A 19,611-nucleotide genomic window follows, 5' to 3' on the forward strand; every position below is an offset into this window, starting at 1 on the left:
TTTTCCAAAACCACCCTGCCCCCCCACCAGCCTCCCACTCTGTACCCATAAAAATCCCAAGCTCCACTGGCAGAAGAGCAGAATGGAGTGGCAGAGAAGGAGAGTAGAGAAGCAGCAGCCAGATGTAGAAGAAAAGCGGCTTGATTTCAGAGGGACAGCTTGACGGGGACTTCAGAAAAGAGTTCGGCCGGGGACAGCTGAACTCCAGGAGAAGATTATATTCCCACTCTGTCTCCCTTCCAGCTCCCTTTCCCACTGAGAACCACTTCCACCACTCAATAAAATCCTCCGCATTCACCACCCTTCAATTCATTCATGTGACCTGATTCTTCCTGAATGCCAGACAAGAACTCAGGTACCAAGAGGGCAGGGTATAAAAGGCTGGCACCTTGACTCCCCACTGAGCTAGTAAACACTTAGCCATCCATGGACAGCAAATGTTAAAAGAGCACTGATTGTAACACACACCCTCTGGGGCTCCAGGGATTGCAGACACCCCTTCCCAGATAGCAGAGCTAAAAGAACATTGTAATGTGCTTGAACCCTGCTGCAGGGCTGCACAGAGCCTGCTCCCACCAGAGAGGAGCAACCGGCCTGTTCCAGCATTCATTTGCATGGGCTCCTGCACCCAATCACCTGTGTGTTCCCCCTCCTGTGAGGGGTTCAGAGCTCCGGGCTGAGTAAATGAGTCACCCCTTCACAAGTCCTACAAAGGGGTCAAGGGAAATATCCCATCTCAAAAGGAAATGACAAGCAGCTTTGCTAGCCATGCAAATGAGCCATCTTGAAAGAGGATTCCCACATGAGCCACCCCAGCCAATGTTGCATAAAGAAGGAACAAGATGTCCTCACTGAGCCTTAACCTTAACTGAGCAAAATGAGGGATTGTTTTATTTTAAGCCATTATGTTTTGAAATGGTTATACAGCGATAGATAACCACAAGAGAGGAAAACCTAACATTTGCGGAGCCTATACCATACAGCAAGGCCATTGCATTGACAAGCACTCTGAGTTCCTTTAGCAATCCATGTAAACAGATGAAGAAACTGAAGCTCAGAAAGGATAAGTGACTTTCTTGAAATCCCATACCTGGTAAGTGGATCAGCATGGATCTGAATTCTGCCTGGTTGAGGACTCCAATCTCCAGCTTTATCCACTAAACCACAGGGTAATCATACAGACAGAACTTCTCCCCAACTTCCAGCTACCTGTTAACTTGTTTTTAGGGAGATCACACAGAGCCTCCAAGTGCAAAGTAAGCGTACTGGCTTATTTTGTTCTTAGATTGCATGATATGTATTTGGAAATAAACACGTTCAGGTGCGAATTCCAGCCACAACTCCAGGGAGTGTCACCTTGGGGTAGGGCAGTATGGAGTCAGCTGAGCAACTTTCTGGCCGCATCATCTTGGGCTCATTATTTAATTTCTCTCAGCCTCAGTTTCTTCATCTGTAAGATGAGGACAAAAATAGCTACTTCATAGATCTTTTGTAAGAATCTAATGAGAAAATGTTATGTAAATGACTTAACATAGCACCTAACCTATCATAATAAATATTCAGCAATTGAGTGTCCATTTCATTGTGGATTTAGACTTAGAAAAGTTTTCTCGGTTCATCCCCCAGCCCCAGTAAAGAGAGCCTCACAAGGTCCCAGTGGAGTAGATAAATCCTATCCCTGAGCATAATTTACTTTTACTTGTCCCAGAAAATTTAGCCCTTTTTTTTTTTTTTTTTTTTTTGCCACTGCTCCTCCAGCCCCTCCGGACAAGGACAAGAATGAATCTCAAACACAGCCCGTAAGCTTTGCTCACAAATTCCTCCTTCACGACTGACTGAGCCCTGACACTGGAAAGAAACATTCCGTTGAATCATGTAAATCCCCACTCATCTCCAAATTGGGTGCTGCAGTGCCTCAGGGAAGTGATTTTACAACCTCACTGACTTCAGCCAAGGTAGACTCCAGTTGCTCTTGCAAGATAATTCAGCCCGCACCTGGCAGCAAGACTGAGCAGGGCTCCTTCCCTTCTGACTGCAGAAATGGCCCCTTTGGCTGAAGGGGAACAGTTTTTCCCCTAGGAGGCAGAAAAAAAAAAGTCCTAAGCCACTGGCCTCCTGCAGCCCTCCCCAGAGGGTATAGGTAGATAGAGTTCAGTGATTCAGAGCTCACACCCTGCTGGAACTAAGGATCTCAGATGTTGGCGGAGAGGGCTATTGTGAGAGATGGCAACTCCAATACGAGGTCAAGCTTGCCTGCGCTTTCCCTCACCACCTCCAGGATTTGAGGGGCAGGGTTATGCTATAACGGACTGAGCCACCCTTGTGTCTCCATGCAACAAATGCTTTCTAGCCTGCTATGCCTCTTGGGAGACCTGTTATCTTTTCTTGTACCACTGCCTTTTTAAAAAATTTGACTCCAAATCTGGATCTTGCAATAGATTATTCAACCCACAACCAACTGAGCTGCATGAAGTACGTAGCCCCAGCCTCTGCTTAAAACCACTGCCCTGTCTACCCAAAATGCTATGGCTGCCTCATCATAAGTGGCACAATTCCTCATTTTGGTTTGAAAGGTTCCTTTATTCTCAAGTCATTGGGAACCCAAGTCCTATTGCAAATATTAGAAAACAGGTCAGCAGCTCCACCAAGAATCATAATTATAAAAATTACTATCAGTTTTTGAAAGCTTAGTCTCCAAGTGCTTCATAACCACTCTATCATGTATTTCTTGCTTCAACTCCTCAAAGTAGATATTACTGTCTGCATTTTATATATGCAGACGCAGGTTCAAGAATCAAGTAATTTGTCCAAGGTCACACAGCTGATACGCGGCAGGGTTAGAACTCCAGCTCTGCCAGCACTCACCAATGCTAAACTCCCTGGGGAAAGTTCTCCTCTGATGGCTGTCCACACTACAGAAGGACACACTCTCCAGACTGGCTATGTGACATTGCTTGCCTTTCCTGGCCGCACTCAGCTGGAGGCCTTCAGAGACATCATCCACAGCTCATCTTTTTCATGGCCTGAGTTCATTGCAAGCTAGAGTTCTTCTCTGTCCTCACCAGCAGAGAGTGGTTATCATTTGTCTTGTAGCCCCTAGCTCACGCTGGCGTGCTCAGGAACCAATGACCTCACCAAAATCAAATATCTACTGTGTTTGCCCAGGCCATATTCCCCCTGTTGTCTGGGTTCTGCTTTCAGGGCTGGAGTAGATCAGTAGAAATTTTTTTTTACAGAGGACCGAGCCATGATGGAGATTCCTAGGGAAGTCCAGGAGACCAGAATCAGCAGATGTTCACATATCATCCATAGTCTCTTCATGAAGAGTGAAAAATGACTGACAGGGTTTTCCTTGTGAACTGGTGGAGCCCAGATGATGCAGTCTATATGGGTTGATCTTCCTCTTCCAAAGGAAACTGCCCTGCACCCACCACAATCCTGAGCTGTCATGTTTAGCATGTGACCCTACCTACCCTGGCAGCCCCCAGAAGGCACTAGGCTGGACACCTGACCAAACGCCAGTTATGATGTGACCGAATATGGAAAGTTCTGCCCGAAGAGAAATATGGCCAATCATATTTTCACTCTGGAAAACCTGAATTGAAAGATATAGGGAGAATCAGTAGCAGAAAGTGAGGCTGGTTGAATGCCCAGAGAGAGGCTATGCGGTAGAACAGAGGCCCTGAATAAACTGATGTTATGTGCAAACAAAATTACGGCAGTGTGGAAACCTGAGTAACCAGAACTCTGAGAAAGACCAAGGACATTTGAGGAAGCAAATTGTTGGCAGAAAGAGAAGCAGAGTTAAACCAATAGTTAGAAAAAGTCAGCGGTGCTAATGGTGGACCACTGGGTTGCAGAGCCAGCAAGCCCTGCCGCTGAGATTTCTGCAGGTGCCCTGGACCAGGTGCCTTGACTGGAAGGTCTGTCCACACTGTGGCACCTGTTCTCAGATGCCTGGGACATGCCCTTTTCCTTCATGGCCAAGGGCATCTTTATGGCAACACCTTCACCTAGTCCTCCCCTTTCTGGTGCTGTTCCGTATAAAAGTCTTTTCATTACGACGAAGAGAATGCTGCTAATACTATAGTCCCGTAGAGTTGTATTTGTGTGAGGTACTTGGTTTATTGGTATTTTGTAGACTCTGCACTCAATAGAGGCTGTACATTATCTGTGGGCATCTAGAAAACAAGGGGCTACATTTGTGGCCACCAATAAGCAAATGGGGGAGTTATGGTGCTGTGCAGTTTTCTTAGTTTTGTCTTTGGTTCCAATTTATGCCTTTGTCCCCATGGTTTTAAATTTTACTTTAACTTTTGTGATTTTACAGTTTATATATTGTTCTTAGCTCCTTTCTAAAATAAGATATATGTAAATAAATATTTATGAAGAGGGGATATATATAAATCAGGGCCCTTGTGGAAAACAGAATTCACCCCAGGTGGTTGAAAAGCAGAGATTTTAATGACAAGACATCTCAGGGAGTTGTGAATAGGGTTGAAGGAATTGACAAGGAAGAGTGGAGCACCCAGCGTGGAGCAAGAGCAGGAAGCCATTACCACACAGACGGTAGAAGGAGCAAGGTGGCAGGGGAAAGATGATCACTAGATCTCCACGGGGATGGGGGCCATGAGGAGGGTTGGTAGGAGCTGCAGTTGCTGGAAGGGTACCAGGAGTGGCAGAGTTTCACACCCAAGTAGGAAGAGGGGCAGGGGAGAAATACTTCAACTTCCTTCTTATCTCACTTTGGGACCTCCTGCTGGAGCTTCCTAACCTGAACAGGCAGCAAAGAAGTCCAGGTGGTGCAGTCTCCCAGGGCACAGACAACGGCTGAGAAAGGTGGAGGACAGGTGTGGAGGGGTATTAAGGATAAACAGCAGAGATGAGCATGAGGTCTTAGGCTAATGCTCACAAACAGGGATCAGGCCTGGAGGAATGGGTGGGTAGAAATGAGTGGTTCAAGACCAGTTCTGTGAATGGGGAGCAGGTGCTGGGCTCACTGTGCCGCCTGATGGCAAACCTTGTGGCAAATGGGCTTTTTCTCTAGGGGCGTCAGCTTTTTCTTGTTTCTGGAGCACTGAGCTGACCCCCAGAGTCCTGGTAATCTTCAGAATGCCTGCAACTCACCTTCTTCCAAGCTCTACACGTTGCACCTCCAAGTTCCCTAGACACTAGCTATCTTAGTCCATTCGGGCTATGATAACCCAGAATACTCATAGACTTGGTGGCTTAAACAACAAGCATTTTATTTCTCACATTGCTAGAGGCTGGGAAGTCCAAGATCAAGGCCCCAGCAGATTCAGTGTCTAGTGAAAACCCACTTCCTTGTTCACAGACACCAGCTTCTCACTGTAACCTCACATGGTGGAAGCAGTGAGGTAGCTCTCCATGGCCCCCTTTTTTTTATATATTATACTTAAAGTTCTAGAGTACATGTGCAAAATGTGCAGGTTTGTTACATATGTATCCATGTGCCAGTTGGTGTGCTGCACCCATCAACTTGTCATTTACATTAGGTATATCTCCTAATGCTATCCCTTCCCCCTCCCCCCACCCTACGACAGGCCCCGGTGTGTGGTGTTCACCTTCCTGTGTCCAAGTGTTCTCATTGTTCAATTCCCACCTATGAGTGAGAACATGTGGTGTTTGGTTTTTTTGTCCCTGTGACAGTTTGCTGAGAATGATGGTTTCCAGCTTCATCCATGTCCCTACAAAGGACATGAACTCTTCCTTTTTTTATGGCTGCATAGTATTCCATGGTGTAAATGTGCCACATTTTCTTAATCCAGTCTATCATTGATGGACATTTGGATTGGTTCCAAGTCTTTGCTATTGTGAATAGTGCCATGGTCCCTTTTATAATAGCACTAATCCCATTTGTAAGGGCTCCACCCTCATAACCTTAGCACCATCCAAAGGCCCCGCCTCCAAATATCATCACATCGGGGGTTAGGATTCAACTTATGAATCTGGGGGGCACACAAACATTCAGTCGTTTGCCCCAGCAGAGGCTCTGAGCTTTATCAGCTCTTATTGTTCTGCTTGTCACACAGTCAGGAAAAGGTCTCCAAGTAGTCACAGCAGCTGATGGGAGCCTTGGTTTACATGTTCACATTCCCACTGCCTGCTGCTTTGTTCCCTGTGCTTGAGAAAAAGGCCTTCTCAGCTCAGTGAAGGGCCTCAGTTCTCTGGAGAACACATAGCCCTGGAAACATGCTTTCTCTTTAGAGCTAAGGGATTCGGTAAGCCCGCCTCCACACCCGAGCGGGTCCACCCTCACCCACTCCTCATCCCTACAATGGCTTCAAAGCAAAACCTCATTCATCCAGGCCCACAGACTCAGAATATGTGACAATGTAGAATCCAGCAACTCTGTTCAAATGTATTTGTTGCCATCTGTAGGGAAACAAGAGACCTTATCAAAGTAGAAAGCTAATATTTATTGAGCTAGGTACTCATGTATACTGTCTCATTCCAGGTTTGTGTTCATTCTGGGAGATAGGTATTGTATTATAGAAACTGAAGATGGAAGAGGTTCAATTATTTGCCCAAAGTCTCAGTTTTACTGACTCACAGAGGCAAGGTTCAGGCTCTGTTTTTCTGGAGTCAAGGAACCATGTTTGTCCCATCACACGACACTGCTGCTTGGCAAGAGAGTGATGCTCATACAATTGATTGGAAAGAACAGGAGGACTCTTTGAAAACAACAATTTTGTTTATTAGAAGAGGATCTCTTCTGGCTGGAAGTGGTGGTTCATGCCTGTAATCCCAGCACTTTGGGAGGTTGAGGCAGGAGGACACATCTTCTTGAGCCCAGGAGTTTGAGGCCAGCCTGGGCAACATAGCGAAACACACACACACACACACACACACACACACACATACACACATGCTCTCTCTCTCTCTCTCTCTGTGTGTGTGTATATATATGTCTGTGTGTATGTATATATGTACATACATGTATGAGAATATCTTCTGAGCTTCATTATTATATTGTATGCCTACAGAGTTAGAAATAATAAAACTATATTCCCTAAAACAATTTGCTATTGCTCACTATTCAGTTGTTTGGACAAGAGTACCCTGACTCACTTCCCTTGTGCTGTGGAAAGAATGAGAGTTATACACAGTGTTACTGCACACGCATCACACACATACCTTCCAGTCACCTTCCCCAGCCCATCAAATTCCACAGCCTTCAGGGCAAATATCTCATGCCCACTAGGGCCAGAATTCACATCCTCTGATTTGGGTTTTAAAGACAAAGATTTACACAGGGTAACAATCTTTTTTTTTTTTTTTTTTGCTGTGGTTGTCTCCAATTTCCCATTGTCTGAATCATAGCCATGGAATAAATTGCATCTTTTTCTAACATAGAATATATTACTCCTGAAATAGTAGGAAATGTTGATAATTGCCTTTTATTGGACTTACAAATAATTTATAAGTTGGTCCGGTTAAAAAAAAAGTATCATAGTCTTTTATTTCTTTGGTTTCTTCCTCCAGGCTAGAAGCAACCTCTAAAAATAGCTACCTGTGCAGGGATGGGCCTAGCGCTCCCCCTGGTGGTCATAGTGCAGGATTGCGGCTTCCGTAAATGGACCTGAAGCGGCAGACCCTGCATTTGAATTAATTCTTTCTCCCCTAAGTACACAGAGAAATTTGATTTGTTCTTCCCAGTCATGCCTGCATTACAGAGCACTTCTGCTTATAAAGTCCATCTGCTTTGAGGGTAAGTAAATGATCAATTCCTCATATACATTATTATGTGGTGAACATTTTTCTCAAGTATCAACAGCCTCTGTGGTTCTATCAAATGTCAGGGGGGCTGGGGGTTTCTTCTTCCCTTAAGAAGATACTGAGGGAAGAAATATCAGCTGACCTTTGCATAAGCAGTGTAACTACGTATGGAGGGGATTAGCTAAATACGACTGTGTATGGGGGGTGGAGGCGGAGGAGAAAAAGAAGGAGAAGCAAGAGAAACAGACGCGGAAGGAGTCGGTAGAACGAGACGGTTAGCTTAGAATCCCGGCCCCACTTACAAGCTGCACCAGGAGGGATCCTGGGATGGCCCTCCACAGGGGTGACAGGGAGATGCTCGCCCTCTTCCTCTGGGCACGAAGAAGACTGTTCCCCAGCCTTCCTTGCAGTTGGCCACGCTACTAGATTCTGGACAGTAGGACGTGGGCAAAAGTGATGCCACACTTCCAGGCCTTACCTCTGAAGCTTCCCTGAAGATTTTTCACACACTCTGTCTCTAAATCCACACCAACGGAAACAAAATATTCCAAAACGTCAGGATCACACAAGGGAGGTGAACCAAATCCATGAATCATCACCTAAAGGACACCCACCCAGAAAAGCCACCTAATTCTCATTAGATTGTGATGTGAGCAGGAAATACTCATATATATGGTAAAGTGCTGAGATATGATGACTGTTTGTTAGAGCAGCCAGGTTCAACTACCCTGACTATTAAAGGAAGTCACTGAATCCCCCTGGGCCACCATTTCCTCATCTAAAGATAGGGTAAATATATAAAGAATCAACAAAACAATGTATGTGAAAACATTTGGCATCTATCAGGGCTGAATAAATGCTGATTTAAAAGCTATCGTGAGGCCGGGCGCGGTGGCTCACGCCTGTAATCTCAGCACTTTGGGAGGCCGAGGCGGGCGGATCACGAGGTCAGGAGATGGAGACCATCCTAGCTAACACGGTGAAACCCCGTCTCTACTAAAAATAGAAAAGATTAGCTGGGCCTGGTGGCGGGCGCCTGTAGTCCCAGCTACTCGGGAGGCTGAGGCAGGAGAATGGCAGGAACCTGGGAGGCGGAGCTTGCAGTGAGCCGAGATGGCGCCACTGCACTCCAGCCTGGGTGACAGAGCAAGACTCCGTCTCAAAAAAAAAAAAGAGCCATTTTGCTTCACACAAGCAATATTTTCATGCTGGAAGAGTATTTTTGTGGCTATTACCCAGGTTTTTATTTGTAAGAAAAAGAAGATTTAACTCCAATGGGCGAACTGAAAGGGGATTTTATTGGCTTCCAGAGCTGGAAACTTTAAGCCTAGATGAAGCCTTAGACCTGGTTTAATCCATTCAGCAACTCAAGGACCACTCTTTATTCTGCTTGGTAAAGCTGCATTCTTAACCTGACTCCCCTGATGGTCAAAGATGGCTGTCAGCAGCTCGTGCTACTACATGTTCCTAGTGAGCTTTAAGGGCAAGAGGAAACCCCATCCCAATATTTCGAGAAAAAAAATCCCCTGATTGGACTGGCTTAGATCATATGCTTACAACTGAACCCATCCCTTTGTTGAGATGGAGAATATGTGCTGATGAACTGCCAATCAGTTCCCACATTTGGGGCTGGTGGGATCTGATTGGTGGAGGTGGGGGGGAGGGACGGAGGGGGAGGAACCAGCTTTTCCTTAACTCACAGAGGGATTTAAGTGGGAGTGGGGGAAGTATGAAAGCACACATTTTTTTTTTTTAAATAATGTTTTAAAGCCGAGGGAAAGGGGAGCAGGGATAAGTGTATTCTAGCAAGTCTACCAAAAATGGGTGCCACAATTGGTATGTTTTTTTCCCTTGACGTAAGAAAGAAGTTGTAGGGGTAGATGGTTAATATTATTTTGTGATCACTCAGAATGGTCATTTAACCTTTCAGAAATCTGTAAGTTAACTGGATATTGTGGGTTTCAACTTCCTAACCTCTGACAATGAGTTTCCTAAAATATCCTCAGATATCGACTTCTTGAAATATGCTCAGATTTTGACTTCCTGTCTCTCTTGACAGTGCAGTGTTTTTTTTTAAAGTCTTGTAAGAATAATTTAATTCCTTGCTCTTCTGCTTTTCCTCCCTCTTTATTTCTTTGTACTGTCCTTTGATTTTGTGCAAGTGTTTTAGAAAGCATAAGGTTCTGTACAAATGGGAGGGATTTTTCTTCTCCTCTGCTCTTCATGCCTAAGGTAAATCATATGACACTTAATCATAAAATCATGAGACTGATTTTTAAACAGACTACTTAGATATTCGAATGAGTACTGCTCTTCTGAGCAGTCACCTGGAGAGGTGAACTTCATATTCCAATGAATATTTGAGCCACAACTCAATTCGTATTAATTATGCCTCAATTTTAACAAAAAGCATAATGGCTTGATCAACTGAATTATGCATCTGATTTAATTCCCAAGCCCCTGTAATGTTTCAAAAAAATGAAAAAGAAGAAAAGAAAACCACAACTGAATCTATGTTTGCAAATCCAAAGCAAAGATTTGTCTTCTTAAATAACATATCTTAGGATCTGAAGGCAACTGTCCATGGAGAATTACAAAAATATTTTGGATCCCAGCATTAGAATAAATGTTGAAGAGCAAACACTCAGGAGGGTGCATGAGTTTTCCATCTGCTTAATAGAAGAGGAGGAGGAAGAGCAGGGAGGAGAAGGAGACACAGGAAGGCGGCAGGGTGTCACACTCTTCCCCTACATCCAAGATGATCTGGACCACCCTCTTTCAGCCATCCTGCAGCAGAATTCTCCCAGCCTACAGGCTAAATCTGAAGTCCTCAGCACACAATTCAAAGCCCGCATTGTGGCTACACATTCTGGGATGTGTAGTCTTTCCCTCCTGGGATGGCTTTCCTGACACACCCTGCACTTCTGCCAGAGCCAGAGTTCTCTCTGCTCCCTGAGAATGCCAGACCCATTCCAGAAGCTGTGCCCCAATCACACTGTTGCCTCTTCTGAAACAGCCTCTCCCTGCTTTCATGTCAAACTCTCATGCCTCATCAAGACCCAGCTCATGCTATCTCCTCCAAAAAGCTTTCTGAATCCTTTCCTTCCACAAAAAAAGGACGTCATTGCTCCTTCTATTTTGCTCTAGTGGCCTAAGAAAAGTCAATTATGGTACTTACTGTTTTCTCTTGTATTATATGTATCCCTTATGCCTGCCATGAGAGAGATTGCCCACAGATGCATTCTTCAGCCCTGCTCTGTTCTCCCCCATATGGCAGGACCTCTGACCCCTACAGGCTGCAGGTCTCAGGCTTCTGCATCAGTTGGCTTCTGTCTGGGCTTGGCCAATGGAAGGCACTCACAGGAGACTACTGAAGGATGGGAGGAAGGAAGAAGCCAGCATACTTCTTCTCTTCTCTAGAAGCCTCAGAAGGTAGAGGTGGCCATTACTTTCCCTTACTGATTCTCACGCTTCCTCCAAGTGATTCTAGCTCCTAGACCCTAATACACCACCTCCAATTTGTCCCTGTATCTTAGTGGCTCCCAGCTCTTGCTAATCTCTGGGTATCCTCACAGCTCTCCTGGTGTAACCAATTGTCCATATTAAATTTCCTGCTTCCAATATGTAGAAAGATTTCTGTTTTCCTAACTGGACCCTGGCAGATACATCAGCTCATCTCCCCGTCCAGGAGTTCCTGAGAATGGTCGGTTTAATAATAAAACCAGTGAATGGGTGAATGGAGAAACATGTTTACTTATCATAAATCATGTTTATATTTATACTTTCCAAGACACTTTCATGGCTCTGGGAAAGTTATCCACTTTTCCTAACTAGGTTCCCCAACCCCAATCCTCTTGTTCAAGTTAACCCACACTCAAGTCCTGCATAGCATCTGTGTCACTGACAGATGGTGAGATACTGGGTGTGGAGTGAGATCATCACAATCAGAACAGTTAGAGAATCCAGAAAAACTGAGAGTGTTGGCAGGGGCCCTTAGGACAATGGCAAAGGATCCATTATCCTTCTGCTCTTCAGGTCTCATATGTGACTTTAGCCAAAGTGAGGCCAATTTACAGTTATTCCTAGAGCCCAGTGCAATTTGCACATGATGAGAAGATGCACATTCATGGCCAAAGTGGAAGATTTGGATAACAGGCTGGCTGCAGAAATGCTCCCCTGTGCATGAGGCCAGCACATGGCCGCATGGTCTCCTCAATGCTGCCCAGAGCATTATTATATTTCCATATTGGTCTGGAGGCCAAATGAATAGAAACCAGGCATTTAAAAGGGATCTGGGAATGGCCAGCAGTTAACGCTCCCACTACAGTGGAGGATGGTTCTACCCTTTCCTGACCCATACATCTCTCAAATCACTTTGGTCCTTCTAAAGCCTTGGCTGTAAATGGGGCTGACCAGCTATTGAGAAGAAGCTTAGACCTAAAATGAGAAAAGGAAAATAATCCCACCAAATGAAATCTCACCAGAAAGGTAACATGTTTACTAAAAAAAAAAAAAAAAAAAAAAAAAAAAAAAAAAACAACAGTTATTGTAGGGTTAACACTGAGCTGGGTAGAGAATGAGTAAGAACAAATTTCTGCCCTTGAAGGCCCCACTGCCTACTTGACAGAGACAGGCACATGGGCAGAGGGACAAAGGCAAGGTGGTGAGCTGAGCTGGAGTCCAGAGGCTCAGTGTATGGCCCATGCACAGCAGGTAAGAATACATGTTCTGGATGGGGCTGACCAAAGGCAAATCCCAGCCCTCCCACTGACCAGCCTTTTAACCTGATCTGCGTGACCCTCATTTCCCTGGGTCTTGGCTTTCTCATCTGTAAAATGGGGGGTGAGTGCCTACTCACAGTTGTTGTGAAAATAAAATGAGTTTATGCACCAGAAGTTCTTCACGCCTAGTCTGATGCAAGCCCACACAAGAACACTGGTGTTGTCATAATGGATGGCCTCTGGTGGCAGTAGTGAAATTCCTCCAACAGCTTTGTGGGCCCTGGATTGGAGCTGGAAAGAAAGACCATGGTGAATGCCACTTGTGATGGGTCCAGCTGACAGTCGGACTTGGGAGCCCTTGGGAAACTGCCTTTGAAGATCCTCAGAAATACTTGGGAGGGTGGTGAGTTTATGAAGGACTCACAGAGGCTACCATATGGATAGGAATAAGACCAGTTGTGTTGTTGCAAGACCAATTATGGGATGAATGATGAAGGAACTGTGGAAATACAGAACTAAGTAAATCACCTTCTGCTGTCATCAGAGAAGGCTCAATGCAGGGGCATCACTGGCACTAGCTCTGGAAGGTTAAGGGACATGGCACAGGTGGGTAACAGGTATGCAAGGGACAGCATTCCAGGTAGAGAAAATGGGATAGGCCAACATCCAGAGGCCAGATGCAGCATGGAGAGCTCAGAAATGAAGAAATTCAGTCTAGCAAGTATAGGGAGCCCAGTGATGGGAGCCAAGGCTGGAGAAGCACCAAGGGGCTGATTCTAAAGAGTCTTGTATGTCCTGGGAAGGATTTGGACTTGCCCCTGTAGGCATTAGAGAGTTAGAGGATGTTTTCCATGGTGGAGTGTCATGGTCAGATTTGTCTTGGGAAGATCAATCAGGTAAAACTAAGAAGACTCATTTGGTGTGAGGTGGGGGATTGAAGGCAGGGGGTACCCCTCCCAGGACTAAACCTACAACCCCCCATAGAGGGGAATGAGGGAACCACATTGATTGAAGGGATGTTTCTGAAGTCTAGTCATCTCCTGAGGTGAAGCTAGACTCTCATTCCCTTGATACAAAGATTATGCCTACTTTGTGCCAGTGACCATCGGGCACCCACTGTGGGAATGCGTGCCTAGCAGGCATGCTCACTGAGTGCTGTTGAGTGAGGCGTAGTCCACTGCACTTGAGAGGTGAAGGATCAATGGGAGTCAGGAAAGTCCAGGTTTTCTGCTCAGGAAAGAGGATGAGCTTGATGCTGCTTGGAGTAGGTTTGGGGGTCAGATCATTGATTAAATTATGGTCTTGTTTAGTTTGAGGTATCTATGAAACACCCAAGGGAGAAATGCAGCAGGTAGTTGGTTTTGTGGGTCACTGTGAGTCCTCAATCCATAGAACAAAGCCTAGCCCAACACACTGAGTAGGTGTTCAATAAACATGTGTTGGATGAATGAGTAAGTACATTCAGGAATGACCGGACTTCATGACTGTCTTTGACAAAGTGGGGGCGCTTGTTATTGTATTCCCTATTTTTTTCATGGCACTTGAGGGTAGGAGTACTCATATGATTCAGCTGTTTGTTTAGTGCCTTACACCCTAACTAGACTACAGGTTCTGTAGGGTGAGAATAGTGTGAATTTTGTTCCCCGCTGTGTATCTTGGCCTAACCTAGACCATAGTGGAAATTAGGTAAGCATTTCCTGAATGGATGAAGAGACATGGATGTGGGCATGGGCAGGATGCAGGTGGAAGCCAAGAGAAAGGAAGGGAGCAGGTGAGCAGGGTGACCACATCAAGCATGGAGCGTCCAGGTTCTGTTGCTTGTTTATAGCACTCTTCTCTAGACCTCCCAACTCCCTCCTCCTCTTCCACATGCCACACTCCCCAAATCCTGCCCTGATCAAATCCTTTCTCTGAGCTGCTATTCTGTCATCTGTAAAATGGAGACTCATTATGTGCCCTGCCTTCTTTATTAGCTGGCTGTGAGCATCAAATGAGGTCATTCAATTCTACAAATGTTTATATAGGTGATTAACTGACACAGCAATAGATGCCTTTGAATGAATACACTGACCTCCATGCTCAGTTCCGCCTGGCTGATGTGCATGCAGATTGTTCCCCTGTGGCTTGAGTAGCATCTTCTGCTCTAGGAGACAATGGGAAACAGGATCTCATTGACACAGGCCACCTCCTTTCCCAAGAGCCCTTCATTGTGATGACAAAGGACTCTTACCTTGCAATATGAACAAAGGCCAAATGGCCTGTCTTCATCCAGCATCCTCATTCAGAACTAGCCAACTGAGATCTGTCACATGGGGCCATGGTAGTGGGGCCTGCCACATCCCACCTCCCTATAAGCTGTCACACCAGCTCTTGGCAGTGTGAGCCTGGGCTGCTGGCCACTCTGTAAATGTAGCTACATGAGGAAGAAAAATAGACATTAAAGCAGAAAAGGAGTTACGATCCCTAGGGCTGCTTTCAGGATGACAAAGGGTCGGAAACAGCAACTCCTGAGAGCAGGAGCCATGCCTTTGCAAACACTGGGATGTGCACATACCTGCCTTAAGTCCATGCAAGGGAGTGTGCAAGAGTGTGAGAGAGAAGCTATGCCTCCCCAACTCCTCATAAGGAGAAACAGTTCAAACTCTTAGACTTTGATAGAACTTTCCAACATATATGAAATCAGCTACCTAAATTATGAGTCATAAGTCACATACCAATTGCTATGGTTTGAATGTTTGTGTCTCCTCCAAAATTTATGTTGAACCTTAAGAGATTCATACCTTATGAAAGAGCCAGAGAGAACTAGCTGGGCCTTTTTGAGCCCTTCTGTTCTCTGGAGGATGCAGTGTTCAAGGCGCCATCTTGGAAGCAGAGACCGGCCCTCACCAGACATGTGGCCCTCACTAGACACAAAAACTGCAGTCATCTTGCTCCAGACTCCTCGACTGTGAGCAATAAATTTGTGCTGTTTACAAATTACACAGTTAAGGTATTTTGCTGTAGCAGCACAAAGAGACTAAGATACCAACTGACCTGCAGATTTTGTGGAGAGACCTACCACTCCTACATCCTAGTACTCTGAGCCTCTAAACATTGCATTCATGTGGTATGTCTATGCCTTGAAGTCCAGACCCAAGAAAAACAAACCCAAAGAGAGACAGGGGTTCCCTGCTTGAGTTTTCTGTCTAAAGACTCACTTTTCTGGATGATGGAACATGGGAGTGATTGACATTGGAAAAGATTTCTTACTTCCAGGCAAGCCCCATCTTCTCCCCACAGAGGAATGGTGTTCCTTTGATCTCAACAACACAAGCATATCAGAAAACATCTTAATAATTCATCTGAGTGATGCATACATAATGTAACTGGCATTAGTGGGGGAAGACCATTTCTTTACAAGAACAAAAAGGGTTGCTACATCCCTAGCTCCAAGCACAGCACCTGGCTCAAAGCAGGTGCTGAGATTCTTATTAAAAGACTATTAAAAGAAAAGCAACTTGTCTTGGTCATGTTTGCTTAGCATCCTTCAAAAAAGCTCTTACTATATTATTACACACTTATTAAGATGTTTACTTAGATGAGCACAAAATTGAGATGTGAGCTTCATTCAAGGCAAAGGAGAGATCAGCTGGATTAAATGTTTTTCAAAAACTGGTAAAATGGAAGCAAGACCTTTCTTGAACCCACACACCTCCAAGACAATTCTAGGCATTTTATCCTTAAATATTTTATCTTTAAATAATTGTATACCTTATACGAATTGTCCCATGTTTCTGTCCTGATTATCCATCCCTTCCTAGCTTCCCACCTGCCCTGTCTTCTACATGGCTATTATCTTCATTTCGTATCATCCTTCTTACCTGTTTTTTTAATGGTCCATTCCCTCAACCCCTTTTGCAGCCGCCATGGAATGGAGGAAAGAGCAATGGATTAGGGCAGGGCAGAGTTCAGATGGAGAAACAGAACTGTACTCTCCGCATGGCCAGGACATCTGCCTAACCTTTCTGAGCCTCACTTTCTTCATTCATCAACCAGAGATAGCATCTCTTATCTCACAACATTGTCATGAGGAATAGAAGAAAATATATGCAACTGTGTAGCCTGCTACACAATAGACTCTCAATAAATTTCACTTCTTTCATCTTTCCTTCTCTCCCTTTTGAAAGCAGTCAGGATATAAATTATACATAAATAAATTACATGTTGTGCTGGAAATCCTCAGAAATGATTAATCTAACCAATAAGAATTTTAATATTAATAATAGGTTACTCTAGCAGTACCAGCCTAACTCTGACAATCAATCTACACAGTCTGGCTTTGTCATCATATAACATACAGTGCTCAAAGTTTACCTTAGAAAGAGGTGAGGACACGTGATTTCCCATTTTCAGATCTGTTTTAAATGCTCCTTTTTTTTTTTTTTTTTACATCGGGGTATTCTGTTTCACACCATTGCTTATGATACAAAGTGTAAGTAATATGTTTGCTGAGAGAGGAAAGACTGAGACATAATAGGAGACACTGCAGAGCTCCAAGCAGAATCTGAGATTGAAAGTAAGGTTTGGAAACATTAAGAATGTGCTGGAAATACTGATTTCTGCTGCTCAGTTCCCCGAAGAATGGATGGGCCCTTTTTGGAGAGTATGGCACGTCATCCCTGCTACGCAGAGGAGCAAACTGGAACTAGGGGCTTGAACAACTAGAAATATCTAGAAGATTTTGAGCCAAACTTCAGCCTAAGTATCTGCTAAGCTTTCTCACAGACTACGTTCAAAATTGAGTTTGGAAAAAACTGCTTCAAAGAACCCTTCAAGCTCTCCAATGCTGTGAGTTTATGATTCTGTATTTCTCTACGATTTAAATAGAAGCAAACAGAGCACCTGTGAGCATGGTCTCTGAAGTCAGCCTTCCTGGATTGAAGTCTCTGATCTTCCACTGGTTGTGTTACCTGAAGAGGAGACTTAACTTGTATGTGCCTCAGTTTCCTCTGCTGGAAAATTAGGATCATAATAAGGACTAAATAAAATGATGCTCGCAAGGTCTGGGGCACTGATCCCAGCAGGCAGTAGGTGCTCAATCAGTCATTTCTTTATACATGATTAAGTGAACCTTCCTGGCTTTAGGCCAGTAAGATCTGCCCTGGCCTAAAGCTAGCAGGAGGTCACCAAAGCACCTTGGATATAGCAGGATTTCATACAGCTTTACTGAATTGAAATATTTATTCATAAGGTGTAGTGATATCTGTTGCAACTTAGGTCAACCTTCAAATTTCCCATCCAAAACTCTCCCCACAATGTCAGCAATTTGTACCCACCTCTTCTGCCTTCACCCTCCCATGTAGTCATGTATGAGTTCTCCTTATAGCAAATGAATACAAGGATCTGCCACTTATGGGATGGGGGCCCATGAGAAAACTGGGATTATTACAGGGAAATAAAATGATGCTACTTCATTTGTATATCCAAGTGCTACATGAGCACTTTGACAATGACACAGCCACCAACCATTGAGGAGGAGAGGGGAAAGAAAGAGAGGAACTGACATTACTGGTGTTTACTCATTGCTAAGCCACCCTATCGGGAGATTTTCCCATGGCCATTAGTCCTTAAGCCAACGCTGCCAGACTCTTGTTTACTTTTACAGATGAGAAACATACATGTCAGAGTTGACTTTCCCAAGACCAGCAGCTAGTGGGGAAACTGAGTTTAGCACCTAGAGGATCGTAAGACATACAGCAAGGGATCCTCTGCCATTCCAAGAGTCATAGCTCTTAAGCCGACTGGCAAAACAGTACCCACCCCTAACAGCTACCAATGATTAGTGCCTAGGACCTAGCACTGTAACTAGCCAGAAACCAAAGCAAAATGCGCAGACCTCCCAGGAAGGCGGAGATGAGAGTCCTGCTGCCCTGCTCCACCCCCTCTGCCAGTGTAGGCTGGCCTGAGGCCACTAGGGGGAGCCCTTGCACTAGGAGCAAAGGGAATTTGACAGCCCAATTATCAGTTGGGACTGCGGGGAGGGGAGGGCTCCAAGTTCTCCAGAGCTTCCTCCACTGTTTTATTTACAAACTTATACACATAGGAGCATGAACCAGAGTGCTAAGGGAAAGTTACAGATGACCTTTGGCCTAGGTCCCCTTTAGCTTCAGAAATAGGCCCCCCAGCTGACTGGGAGCACAGTCTACACAGCAGTGTTGGCCAAACAGAGAGTCATGAAGTCAAGAAAGTGCTACCATTTATTTAATTCAATGGCATGTCATGGCTCAGAACAGAATGGAAAATATCAGCACGATTACACAAGGTAAGAGTGAGTACTGCTTTGGGGAGTTTTTCTTTTAGCTGATGTGTATGTGTGTTGAGGAAGGATGTAAAAGGTACATCTTACTGTGAGTCATTCATTAATAAAGTTTAAAATACATAGACCTCAAAGGCTTTTATAAAACCCAAACTGCCAGTCCCTGGGCCAGAAGCATTGATGCAGTGTTTTATCTGGGACTTGAATCCTGTATTTTTGATAGATTCCCAGGCAGCTCTGGTGATCAGCCAGGTTTGGGAATCACCTGTTAGAGGAAATGGCCCTCAGGCGGGGTCTCCTCACCTGTGCTCCACCCCGCCTCTCCCTGGTCAGGACAGGAGAAGATTTCTAAGAACTTGACAAAGCAAGAAAAGTCACACCGGTTACACATAAAGCAGGGCACAGGCCACCCACTCTGCCCATCCCCCACCCCGGGACAGCTGAAAGCCCCAAAACTGGCAACTGAGGTTTGGGTTTCCATCTCCAGCTCTGTCATAAAAACAAACAAACAAAAATAACCCCAGCAAAATAAATCACTTTAGAGTCAGCCAGATCTGGGTTCCAACCCTGGCTCTTCTACTTACTACCTATGTGACCATGGGCAGGTGTTACCATCTCTCTGAGACTCAGTTTCCTCACTTTTTTTTTTTTTTTTTTTAGACGGAGTCTCACTCTGTCCCCCTGGAGTGCAGTGGCATGATCTCGGCTCACTGCAACCTCTGCCTCCCAGGTACAAGCAATTCTCCTGCCTCAGCCTCCCAAGTAGCTGGGATTACAGGCACCCACTACCACACCTGGCTAATTTTTTTTATATTTTTGGTAGAGACGGGGTTTCACCATGTTGGCCACGCTGGT

General features: G+C 45.0%; 1 protein-coding gene across 1 annotated transcript in view; it reads left to right on the forward strand.

Moving 5' to 3' along the window:
• The first annotated feature begins 10,972 nt into the window (after positions 1 to 10,972).
• Positions 10,973 to 19,611, forward strand: part of FYB2 (FYN binding protein 2) — a 109,350-nt gene continuing 100,711 nt past the window's right edge. The window contains exon 1 of the mRNA XM_034952930.4: positions 10,973 to 13,067. Coding sequence (XP_034808821.3) covers positions 13,059 to 13,067 — 9 coding nt within the window. The 5' untranslated portion in view covers positions 10,973 to 13,058. The remainder of the gene's footprint in view (positions 13,068 to 19,611) is intronic.

The sequence above is a fragment of the Pan paniscus genome, chromosome 1 (genome assembly GCF_029289425.2).
Source record: "Pan paniscus chromosome 1, NHGRI_mPanPan1-v2.0_pri, whole genome shotgun sequence".
Classification (NCBI taxonomy): domain Eukaryota; kingdom Metazoa; phylum Chordata; class Mammalia; order Primates; family Hominidae; genus Pan; species Pan paniscus.